This window comes from Anabrus simplex, chromosome 3, assembly GCF_040414725.1.
Source record: "Anabrus simplex isolate iqAnaSimp1 chromosome 3, ASM4041472v1, whole genome shotgun sequence".
NCBI lineage: Eukaryota > Metazoa > Arthropoda > Insecta > Orthoptera > Tettigoniidae > Anabrus > Anabrus simplex.
In genome coordinates, this window is record NC_090267.1 from 512008518 (window position 1) to 512021238 (window position 12721).

General features: G+C 39.7%; 1 protein-coding gene across 1 annotated transcript in view; it reads left to right on the forward strand.

Moving 5' to 3' along the window:
- Naam (Nicotinamide amidase) overlaps positions 1-12721 on the forward strand; it is a 234951-nt gene that overhangs the window by 9002 nt on the left and 213228 nt on the right. Inside the window, exons 3-4 of the mRNA XM_067143706.2 lie at positions 3966-4022; positions 4437-4541. Coding sequence (XP_066999807.1) covers positions 3966-4022; positions 4437-4541 — 162 coding nt within the window. The remainder of the gene's footprint in view (positions 1-3965; positions 4023-4436; positions 4542-12721) is intronic.

The window sequence follows — 12721 nt, forward strand, 5'->3', positions numbered from 1 at the left end:
AACTCGGGAGCTCTTCAATCATTTGGATATATTATGAATAGAAATGACTGTGGGTTTTGAAAATATGATTCATACGTTTACTAGTACAAATGCAAGAATAAAATTGTCTACCTAGCAGAGTTGTGTTTCTACAGTGATAAATTGCACTTGGAAGCTTGTATCTAATATATCAATATTGCTGCGTATTCTTTTTATATTTAGCCTAGTAGTTTTGATGATATCTATCTTTAGTTTATTTCTCATGAACCTTTTAATATTTTTTGCATATCAACTTTTTATATTATGCATAATTAATACATATCTGAAGGCATGTACGAATATTGAGAAATGTAAAATATTCTGGGGTACCAAACCAAACCAAACCCCGAACCCATGGCACAACAGCCCTTGAAGGGCCTTGGCCTACCAAGCGACCGCTGCTCAGCCCGAAGGCCTGCAGATTACGAGGTGTTGTGTGGTCAGCACGACGAATCCTCTCGACCGTTATTCTTGGCTTTCTAGACCGGGGCCGCTATCTCACCGTCAGATAGCTCCTCAATTCTAATCACGTAGGCTGAGTGGACCTCGAACCAGCCCTCAGATCCAGGTAAAAATCCCTGACCTGGCCAGGAATCGAATCCGGGGCCTCCGGGTAAGAGGCAGGCACGCTACCCCTACACCAAGGGGCCGGCCATTCTGGGGTACAAAATACCTAAATACAGGCCTGGAGTCATTACTTACAAATACTATTCTGTACTACCCACAGGGGCCTGGACACTTCTGCAATATTTGCTGTATATTGCTTGCATGTATTCAGTCATTCCTTTTTGTAATCCTTTCTGCTTCATGACTCTCCATGACAGCTTTGCTGTGGGGGTGTTATCGTGTGTCTTTTCTAAATCAAGATATGTCATCTCCATTTGAAGCTTCCGTGGTTCGCGCGGCAGTGTGCTGGCCTCTCACCAATGGGTTTCTTGGTTCAAATCCCGGTCGCTCCATGTAAGATTTGTGCTAGACAAAGCGGAGGCAGGACAGGTTTTTCTCTGGGTACTCCAGTTTTCCATGTCATCTTTCATTCCAGCAACACTCCCCAATATCATTTCATCTATCAGTCATTAATCATTGCCCCAGAGGAGTATGATAGGCTTCAGCAGCTGGCTCGCTTCCCACCCTTGCCATTCCTGACCTGGTCAAATGACTGGAAACATGCTGTGGAATTTCATTTTTCACCACCATTTCTCTTCCACATCTCCATTGATTTTCAGCAGCAGTCTCATGCTGAAGATGATATTTAGTATTGATTTTCAATTTCTAAAGCCATACTGTATTTCTTTGCATTCTCCTTTTTGTAGTATTTTTTCAGATATTATTGCACTTTATTTATATTCTTTGTAACCGGTACTGGGTGGTTACACAGACACACGGTTAAAAGGGAGAAAATAAATCAAATTGTATGGTACCTTAAACCCTAAACACCCAATAAACATCAAATGAACTGCGCCTAATACAACATAAACAAATATCAGATTGGACAACTTGACAACTATAAACAAGGAGCGTGGAACCAGGACTGGGAACCTACCAAAGGTCATAAGACCGAGCTAGATAGCTGCAGTCGCTTATGTGCGGCCAGTATCCCATGTTCGGGAGATAGTGGGTTCGAATCCCACTGTCGGCAGCCCTGAAGGTGGTTTTCCGTGGTTTCCCATTTTCACACCAAGCAAACGCTGGGGTTGTATATTAATTAAGGCCACGGATGCTTCCTTCCCACTCCTAGCCTCTTCCTATCCCATCATCGCCATAAGACCTATCTGTGTCAGTGCGATGTAAAGCAACTTGCAAAAAAAAAAAAAAGTTATAGGAAAGCGAAGATTGTGGGTACTGCACAAAATTCATCTATCCAACAATCCAGTCGCATAATTTACGAAAACAAGATTAGATGTTGTTTGACAAGAGCGTTGCTGTTAAGCCAAGTAGTTAACCAAAACATTTCAGCATAACCTTAAGTTCTACAATACGATACAGGAGGTAGCAAGGCACAACAAATACAGTTACAAATTAGAATGAAAGGAAAATGCACTTTCTAAAACATCTGATGAAAATCGTTGAAGTAGGGGGAAATCAGAAATATCTAAACTTGGCGCAGAGGCCAGTTCAACTTGGTCCCACACCAAAAACACTTCTGATGCGGGGCAGCAGAAAAACTAGCGCGCATCAAGTGACACGGAGTTACTAGAGGCAAACCCTGAGGGAAATACATTAAACTACAAATTACAGGTACAGCAAAACAAGGAAAGGAATAAATAAATAAATAAATAAATAAATAAATAATAGTACAAAAAGTAAAACATGAAGACAAAAATAAATACAATACATAAAAAATAATAACATAAAACAAGAATGAGACCTGGGTAGAATTTCTATGATGTGGAAAGTTGTTGTGGAGTATTTTATTTGTAAGTCTTTTTTTTATGAATGCTCAATTGTGTGATGTGAATGTTGTTGATTCTTGTTTTATGTTATTACTTTTTTGTATTGTATTTATTTTTGTCTTCATGTTTTACTTTTTGTACTATTATTTATTTATTTATTTATTTGTTTATTTATTCTCAAAAACAAACAGGCAAGCCCAGCTGAAAAGCTAAGGCTTCTGAAGTAATTGAGTGGTGAGTTTGGGTGGTTTTTAAGGCAAACTCCTATATGAAAATGCAAGCGAAAATTAAATATAATTTAAGGTGGAACTGAAATCAAGAGTGCTTACCCGAGGTGGCCCATCCCAGGAGCGAGGAGTCGCCGACGACGACAAAACTTCGGACAGACGAGGGAACAACAGACAGACCCAAGACAGACCACGAAAAGCTGCCTCTCTCCTTTTAAAAAGGGAGCGCTGGCCTTAGAGCGATTACGGAGTGACCAGTCAGAACGCAGGAGTTTGCCTATCGCCACCCAGATTCTCCAATCACAACTCTATCCGGTAGCGATGTTTATACAATCTTCTCAAACATATACAGACACAAATCGCGAACCTTCCATTTTCCAGAATATCTAAGGACATATTTCTAGAATTCACAACTGACAAAGGCCAACACACCCTGTTCTAAAAGTCCGCATCAAAACCTTTCTGAACTGTTTCAGCTATTACAGAACAATCATTTGCAATCAGTAGTTACAAAGTGGATAAAGTGAATAAAAATAAAATATACTGCAAAAATATTTTACACATACAGGTTAGGTAGCGAAATGGAATATGAATAAAATATTCTACATTCTACAACATTCACATCACACAATTGAGCATTCATAAAAAAAAAGATTTACAAATAAAATACTCCGCAACAACTTTCCACATCATAGAAATTCTACCCAGGTCTCATGCTTGTTTTATGTTATTATTTTTTATGTATTGTATTTATTTTTGTCTTCATGTTTTACTTTTTGTACTATTATTTATTTATTTGTTTATTTATGTATTTATTTATTTATTTATTTATCTATTTATCTATTTAATTTATTTTGACCTGTAGGATCTTGAGTGACTTACTTGTTCACCATGTCTTCGTCCTTTCCAATACCTCTTCATTCTTTCCCTCCTCCTATTTCTTTCTGCTTCTATGATTCGGCTGTTGATCATAGCTTCGGTCCATTTGTGACTTTCAGTAAGCTTTTTTTAAACGGATCTATCCTGTACGGTCATTAGTGGGTATTTATCTATTATGCCAGTAGCCTTCCAATCCTCCCTAACTTCCTTTATCCACTTACTTCCCGTTAAGCATTTATTATTATTATTATTATTATTATTATTATTATTATTATTATTATTATTATTATTATTCAGGATGTAGTCAGAACTGATTGAGATTTGAGATGGTATTGTCATTACTCCTGTGGATATGTTGTTCACATTCTATTGTCATTGACATTGGTAGGAGTTTGTATGCACTTAGTTTTCAGCTTTAATTATAATCAGTACTTGTGTATCTTTATAGGATGGCTACATCGACAGACAAGAATTTGTATTCTGCTGGAATCAGTGGATTAAAAAGGTCAGATATGATTTGTTTAGTTTCTTTCACTTTGGCTTGTGAAATTTATTTTCATTTGTTTCAATGTAAACTCTATTTTGTAATTAACCCATAGCAGCCTTTATCTTCTCCCTGCACCAAACATTTACTTTTGTAAAGGGACTTTGCCCAGGCATTGTATTATGATTATCTTCATTGATAAGGATTTTCTAGTTTTGAAAAAGAAAAGTTCTTAGATCAGAATACAGATCTCATTAAATTGTTTTGTTTTAAAGTTAAAAATTTCATGATTGTTCCATAATGAATAGAGAAATATACAATATTATATAGTAGGTGGATCCTTCCTACTATATAATATTGTATAAATTGTTTTGTATTATAGCTGTAACATAGTTGATATTTTTCTAAATCTAACGAGGAATGTATGTATTCCAGATTGTACGTCCTGTAAGTGTATTTCTGGTGGTTGATGTACAAAATGACTTCATCACCGGGGCTCTGAACATAAGTAATTGCTCTGCCAAGCAGAATGGAGCTGAGGTAAGATAAAATATTTTGTACAACTTAACACCGTAGAAAAGGCCTGCTGTTCTTGATTAATAGGTTAGCCACTTCCACTCTTTGATCATCACTTATCTTTAAAATTATGTTATTTTGTGAAGGTAATACAACAATGTGTAGGTGAGCCTGACTCTTATGAGTATAGTGAAGATAAGTCGCAGTCAAACAAGCTGTAGATATTGTCGAGTTCTGGTAGCCAAGAGAAAACGCTTGCTAATGTTGTTGTTCCATGACTGTTCTTTAGCTGTGTAAATACAAGGTATCTGAGCCTGCTTCAACCATTGTCATAACATCCAGAAAAATCTGGTATGGGACATGCATAAGGAAGAAAAAATTTGGGAGTGAAAAGGTTAAGAAGAAAACCACTTGCACACAGGGACAGAAGTGTAAGCCAGTAGTACTAGCCAGTAAAGGCTGCTAATAATTATCCTTCTGCTGCCCCGTGTGCAGGATTACTTCTGCTTCAATGTCCAGTTGGCTACTGGCGGCCACCAAACTCCGGTATGTTTGAGTTTAGTGGACACAAGACGGCCAGTAACAGGGTCACGTGACCTAGTGGCAGCCATTACCGGATGTGTCTTAAAAGTTACTGGCCACCAGTAGAGTGCTAGGCTCTGTTGAAGGAGGAACTACTTTTGTGATTTGTTTTCATTGTGAAATGTGTTCACAATCTGACGAAGCGAAGACAAAACCAACTGCTAGTGTAAAATGGAGTACGGACAATATCAGTACATTTTTGGAAACTTTCATAAACTATGAACTGCTATGGAATGTTTGTCATTTTCATTATGCCAACAAGGCAAAGAGGGAGAGTTCAATAATAAAGAGTGAATTAATAGGACTAGGGGTCGCAGTTCCTGACTTGAGTTTTTTGAGAGCCCGTATTAAGACAACATACAACATCTACGTACCCTATATTTGGTTAATATTTCTCGAAGCTCTTTGTTTAAACAACGTACACTACCACTTAGGGCCTCATCCACATCCTCTGACAATGTTGCACTCACCACGTCCACACAAAAACAAGCTACTGGCCACCACTAGAACATTAAAATGGAAGCCATTACTGTCTTCATGTGTAAAGGGCCAGTACAACAGCTGGGCAACCATAGTTTTTAAAACTAACGAGAAAGAAGACAGACGGAAGAGGTCAGACAGGTGATAAAGATGATGATTCCGATAGGGAACCCGAAGTATTTGCTCCGAATGAGTAAATTTATAACACCAATATAGTTGGTATTATAAGGTCAGACACTTCAAAAAATTAAGGTCATAGCAAGAGGAAGACAAGGGCCACAAAGGGTGTGAAAATGAAGGACTCCCTAGACCTCTCAAACCTGATTCCATTGGGGTTGGAAGAGAATAGGAGTTCGCCAAAGGAGGTCAGATAGGGAAGGTGAAAGTGTGGAACCTCACACTAGTAAGTTGAAGCAATGCTGGACTCAGCTCCAAAGTTGAGAGCTGCTGCGGTCTCCTTTCAGTCACCTGTTAAGACAGAGGCAGAGAATGTGCCAGATTTATTCTACACTCTTTGCTTTGAACCATCCATGCCCCATGAAATGACTGGAAGACTGACTGTATGTCAAGGTTATGCATTTCAGGCTTCCATTTATTCATAGAGATTCCTCTCCTCAGGTCTTAGTCTTATGCAGGACTAAGAGCCATTCAAGGTCAAGATATAGGATTACCGCTGATTGCTTCTGCAATTGCTTGTTTGCTGTAATAAATAACAACAATTAATGTTAATTAAGATAGGAAATTTACCGAGACTGTAGTGTGTCAGCAGTGTACAGGTTCTGTTTGGAAAGACAAAATGGTTCAGAAATGAAGCTGGACTAAGACGGGAGTGTGCTGTCACCTCTTGTTTTTAATGGTTATGGATTAAATTGTAAAGGAAACAAAGGAAGCATATTCTGGTCACTCCCTCTGAGATTTGTGCCGGACAAAGAAAAGGCAGGCCAGGTTTTTCTCTGGGTACTCTGGTTTTCCCCGTCATCTTTCATTCCAGCAACACTCTCCATTATAATATAATTTCATCTGTCATTAATCATTGCCCAAGAGGAGTGCAACAGGCTTTGGCAGCCAGCACAATTTTTCTCCTCGCTGCTAAATGGGGGGCTTCATTCATTCCATTCCTGACCTAGTTAAATGACTGGTAACAGGCTGTGGTCTGAGGAATGAACAGCAGAGAAGTACAAGAACAACTGAACGAGAAAATTGAAAAGCATGATGTGAAAATCGGTGCAGAGAAACCTTGTCTGGAAAAAGGAAGTGTAAAGAGGTAATGTACCAAATGTATTATGCTGGACTGGGAAAATGATGGATGAGAAATGGGGGAAGCAGAGAGGAAGGCAGAGAAGTGCCATAAATGCCCTCACCCGGAGGAGCTGAAAAAGGGCATTGGTGGAAGATGGTGTACAAAAATATTGCTTAATGTGGGGGTTTTCTGAGTTGAAGTTTCTGAGGTACGCAATTAAAAAACAAAACTGGATGATTTAAGAAATGGCATGGTGGGAAAGAAAGGTGCGATTGAGACGACATGGTTGGATTCCAGACTGAGATGGTTCAGGCATGTAATGAGGATGGAGCCAACAAAGACAGCTTGTGTTAGCTTGGAGAGGCATGTGGCAAGGAACGGATGGTGGGAAGACCAAGAACTCATTGGATAGACATCGTAAAGATGTATATTGCAGATCAGGGAAGGGCACTTGAGAATGTCATGAACAACACAACGTATCTCAGTAAGACACTGAAAGGGGCTTGCCAGTTCAGCCTGGGATATTGGAACTGTAAAATGATGATGATGATGAATGTTGGTTTTTTTTTATTTGATTAGTCTTTGTTATGCAGAGGTTCAACTGTACTTAAAATGTGACCTTACTCTTAAACGTGATATATGTTATGTATCATTCTTTTCTGTTGCCAGTGCTTAGTCATTTTTCAGTGTTCTGCTGAAAACTGACGATTTGCTTCTATAGTAATAATTGTTTAGATGGTAAGATCAAACTAGGTATGGCAGTTTTTTGAGAAACTCTTAAAATATGCATGGATTGGTCAGTATTGATTCACCTTACCTGTGTAGTAAGGACGATTATAATGCTATTAGAAAATGTTTCTGTAGGCTAGATACACCATTGCTAATGATGGGGAGCCTTGTCAACGACACCTGTAGCCATTCTTTAGTGATAGCTCGCAAGCAGCAGTTTGATCTTCATCATCAGATGTTCAAAATATCCATCCACAGGGATGATTTGCTGAAGAGAAGCATAGTTATGCAGGTGAATATGTTGGATGCTGCAGAACAGTGATACCCTAAGATTGCTAATAACTACTGCATGGAGGCTTGCATCAAGCTTGCCATTCTCATGGAGCATGAAGACGTGTGCCCACTTCCATGAGCCCCCCGTGAATATCTACAGGGCATAATCCTTCTTTCCAAAGGAATCATCCTGTTCACCTTCAACTCTGATAATCCGCTTGCATTGTGCATGAAATTGACATGACTAGCATAAACCTTCTCACTCAGAGTTAACTCACTGGTGGAATGTAAAACGAGTTTTCTTACCATTTTGAATATTAAATGTTCCAACTGTTAGTTTGTAAGTGAGTTAGTCTGTGGATAGGTAGCGGAGTATTAGACTCCGGATCCTAAGATCGTGGATTCAGACCCGGCAGAAGCAGTCTAATTTTTGAAGGGCAGAAGAAAGTCCATTTGATACTTCATGTCGTACAACGTCACCAATCTCTGATGACATGTTTGGTGTTTACGTGACAAAACTAATTTAAACTTGGCCATAGATCACACAAAAGAGATCTGGTTTGCTCTATAATCTAGTTTAGTACAATAGAATGTTGAAATTAATGCACAGGCAGCATAGACAGTGCCTGCACACAGTAGCTAAAGCTATATGATCAATAATAATAATAATAATAATAATAATAATAATAATAATAATAATAATAATAATGCAGTTTATTTAATACTAGCATGTGCCTGCAGTTTCACCCGTGTTTATTCAGTCAGCCACGTTAGATGTTTCTAAACCATTTAATCAAATCCAAAAGAAAAACTGTATTTATTAACATACATTGTTTTCACTTTTAATATTGGGCATTTTCTGTTATTTTAATATTTCACGCCCTTTCCACCCCTGCCCGTAGGGGTGTCTTACCCTACAGTTATCTTTCCCAAACAGTAAGTCCTATGAATATCAAGTTTGGTTGAGAGCTATGCTGAAACATACACACACATTCACCCATAATCTCATTTTCAACATTTTCTTTCTTCACTCATTCTCACCCCCTATGCCATGGGGACTGAAGTTGACTTTTCATTTTTATATACCATTTATAGAATAATAATAATAATAATAATAATAATAATAATAATAATAATAATAATAATAATAATTCTTTTTTTTTTTTTTTTTTTGCGAGGGATTGTGGAAAATCTTCAAAAAGACACTTGTGAAGGGTCCGCACTTCACAAGTGTGTGGGATTCTTACCCACTAAAAAGCACACACCCTTTTCCCACGATGTGAGTCATAACCGCGGAACCGCTCTCGCATTACTTCAGGGTGATATCGTGCTTTGTCTTTCAGACGTCTTCTTTCTTCATTTCTCCTTTACGAACGTTCGTATGCTTCCAAATCCTTCTTCTTCTTCTGACGAAGCATGTCCTCCACATGTACTGCCACGCGATCCCAGGATTCCTGGTTTCGCAGCATCACCGAAATAACATTATCTGTTGTCAGTTCTCCTAGTTCAGTTTCCACACGTCTTCTCTGAATTGTCCAATGGCCGCATACAAAAAAGATGTGATATACGTCGTCAATATCATCACAGTATATGCATGCTGCGTCACTCACTCTGCCCATTTTATGCAGGAATTTCCGGATGTATCCATGTCCTGTTAGAAGCTGCGTGAGGTAGTAATTTACTTCACCATGGGCCCTTTCAACCCAGATATCCAAGCGTGGTATCAGTCGCTTGGTACATTTGCCTCGAGGGTCACTTTCCCATCTGAGTTGCCATTGCCTCATCAGTTGACTGAAGGCGCGCTTCTTTGCACATTTCTTTCCCAGCTCTCCTTTGGTACGCCAGATTTCATGCCGCTCCAATGCGAGTAGATCTATTGGGGCTATTGCTGCCACCGTGAGGATTGCTGGTTCGGAAACAGTGCAGTATGCATATCCGATACGTAAATAATAATAATAATAATAATAATAATAATAATTTTTTTTTTTTTTTTTTTTTTTTTTTTTTTTTTTTTTTTTTTTTGCGAGGGAGTGTGGAAAATCTTTCATAAGACGCTTGTGAGGGTCCGCACTCAACAAGTGTGTGGAGATTCTTACCCACTAAAAACCACACTCCCTTTTCCCACGACGTTTATCTCCGCCCCGGAAACCGCTCTCGCATTACTTCAGGGCGGATGTCGTGCTTAATGCATCTTGTGCTTCATCTTCCTTCTTCTGCTTTACTGTCTGTCGTAATCGTCCAGGTCCTTCTTCTTCTGACGCAGAATATTTTCTACGTAGACTGCCACCTGGTCCCAAGATTCTCGACTTCGTAGCATTACTGACACGATCCCTTCTGGCGTCAATTCTCCGTGCATAACTTCTAAGCATCTTCTTTGTGGCAGCCAATGAACACACACAAAGAAAGTATGTGATACGTCATCGATATCACCGCAGTATATGCACACCGGACTAGTTGCTAGCCCTAGCCCATGAAGAAATTTTCGGAAGTATCCATGACCTGTCAAGAACTCTGTGAGATAGTAGTTCGCTTCACCATGATTTCGGGCAACCCATACGCCCAGAGAAGGTATCAGTCTTTTCGTCCATTTCCCTCTAAAATCATCTTCCCATCTTGTTTGTCATCGTTGCATTCTGCGACTAAGAGCCAAAGCCTTTGCCCTTTTCCTTCCTAGCTCTTCTTGTGTGAGCCAAATTTCTTGTCTTTCGAAGGCCAACAAGTCAATGGGAGCTACTGCTGCTGCTACTACTAGAATCGCAGGTTCTGATACTGTGTGATATGCGCAAGCAATTCGTAAAGCTGCTCTCCGTTGTACAGCCGCAATTCTTGTCCGATATTTCACAATTTAACGATTCAGCCCAAATTTCTGAACCGTATAGCAGTATCGATTGAACAATCGACATGAGAAGCCGCCTTTTACTAGATATCGGTCCCTTGATATTTCCCACGAGTCTACTCAGTGCAGTCATGGTTTTCGCTGCCTTATCTGTTACCCGTTGGATGTGGTCCCAATATGTAAGCTTAGTATCAAGTGTTACACCAAGATATTTTGTGCTCCTGGTTGTTTCGATGGCTATCTGTCCGATCTGCATCGGTACAACAGTATTAATCCTTTTCCTCGTCAGGAGGACAATTTCCGTTTTGTGATCTGCGAGTTCTAACTTGTGATTTATCATCCATTCTTTGACACGTCGCATCACCTAATTCAATTTAAATTGAGCCAGCTCTAGGTTACGGGTTACTATCACAGCAGCCACATCATCAGCATAACCAACAAGTTTTACATCTTCTGGCATCTCCAGCCGTATCAAATCATCATACATGATGTTCCAAAGGTGTGGTCCTAGAATTGAGCCTTGCACTGCACCAGCTGTGAGCCGTTTTCTTCTCTGACCGTCTTCCGTGTCGTATAACAATGTACGGTCTTTCAAATAGTCTCGCAGTATATACATGAGATATTCTGGTACCCTGAAAGTTTCTTCTAGAGCTTCCAAAATGTCACTCCATCTTGCCGAGTTGATGGCATTTTTAACATCTAGAGTCACAAGAAGCGTCAGTTTCCTAGAATAATGATTACCCGTTTGAGCTCGTTCTGCTGTCTTCACCACTTCCTTCACAGCATCTAGCGTTGAGTGACCTCTGCGAAATCCATGTTGTTGGTCGGATAGGTCGCTAGCTAATCGGACTGCTGCTAGTATTCTCGGTTGTAGGAGCTTCTCTAAACCTTTCCCAGCAGTGTCCAGCATACATAGAGGTCTGTAACCCCCAGTTTTCCCTTTACTGATCAGAACCAATCTAGCTATCTTCCAACGAAAACTAAAAATTCCCGCTTTCAAACAATGATTATACATTCTCAACGGCAGTTGAGGACATAATTCGACTGCCACCTTTAGTACTTCTGCTGGAATACCATCTGGTCCAGGGGCTTTCTTATTTCTAAGGGAATTAATTGCTGTTATCAATTCTTCAGTTGTAAAAGGTGGTACATTGTCTAATTCTTTCTCGGCCTCATCATCAATCCTCTCTGCATGATCAGGGAATAGTGTGTGTACTATTTCTTCCATGGTGCGTGGATCCATGATAGGGCTTGGTAGCATCCCGAATTTCTTCATGACAATTTTATACCCTAATCCCCATGGATTTTCATCCACTTCCTTAGACTTTTCCCACCACTTGTCGGCTTTACTCTTTTTAATTGTATTTCGCAGTCTTTTCTTCATAGTCTTGTACTCTACTGAGAGAGCTTCATCGTTGTGTCGTGCTCTTTGTGTCCTTCGTCTGAGTCGCAGGCATTGTTTCCTCAACTCGGCAATTTCTTCATTCCACCAATATGCTGGACGCTTGCCTCTCCGTTGTTTGATTCTGGTCATTGATGTGTCGCATGCTTGCTGAAGGAGTCTCATGGTGTGTTCCACGCATTTATTAGCAATAATGCTTCTTTTGCCTCCGTGACATGTATCCGTCATACAATCCATTCCATTCTGTATTACTTAATGAAATTTTTCTCTATCCATAGTGGCTATGTTCCTTCTTTCTGGCTTGGGCGTGGTAATCCTTAGATTCGGAGTCTCTTGAAGTACACGAAAAGTGATATAGTGATGATCGCTTCCAGTATATTCTTCAATAACTCGCCATTCAGTTATCCTAGACGTAATGTCTTCAGAAGCAAAGGTTACATCTGGTATAGTTCCCTGACACCCTGGTTGCCGAAAGGTTGTCACATTACCAACGTTGATAACCATTAATCCCAATCTCGCGACCATCTCCATTGTACGCCGCCCTCTAGAATCTGTTTGAGGCATGTTCCATTCAACTGCTTGAGCATTAAAATCACCAGCAACAACTAGGTTAGTGTTCATCCCTTGCAGAGTATCTTCAAGCCCATCTAGTTTTGTCTGGA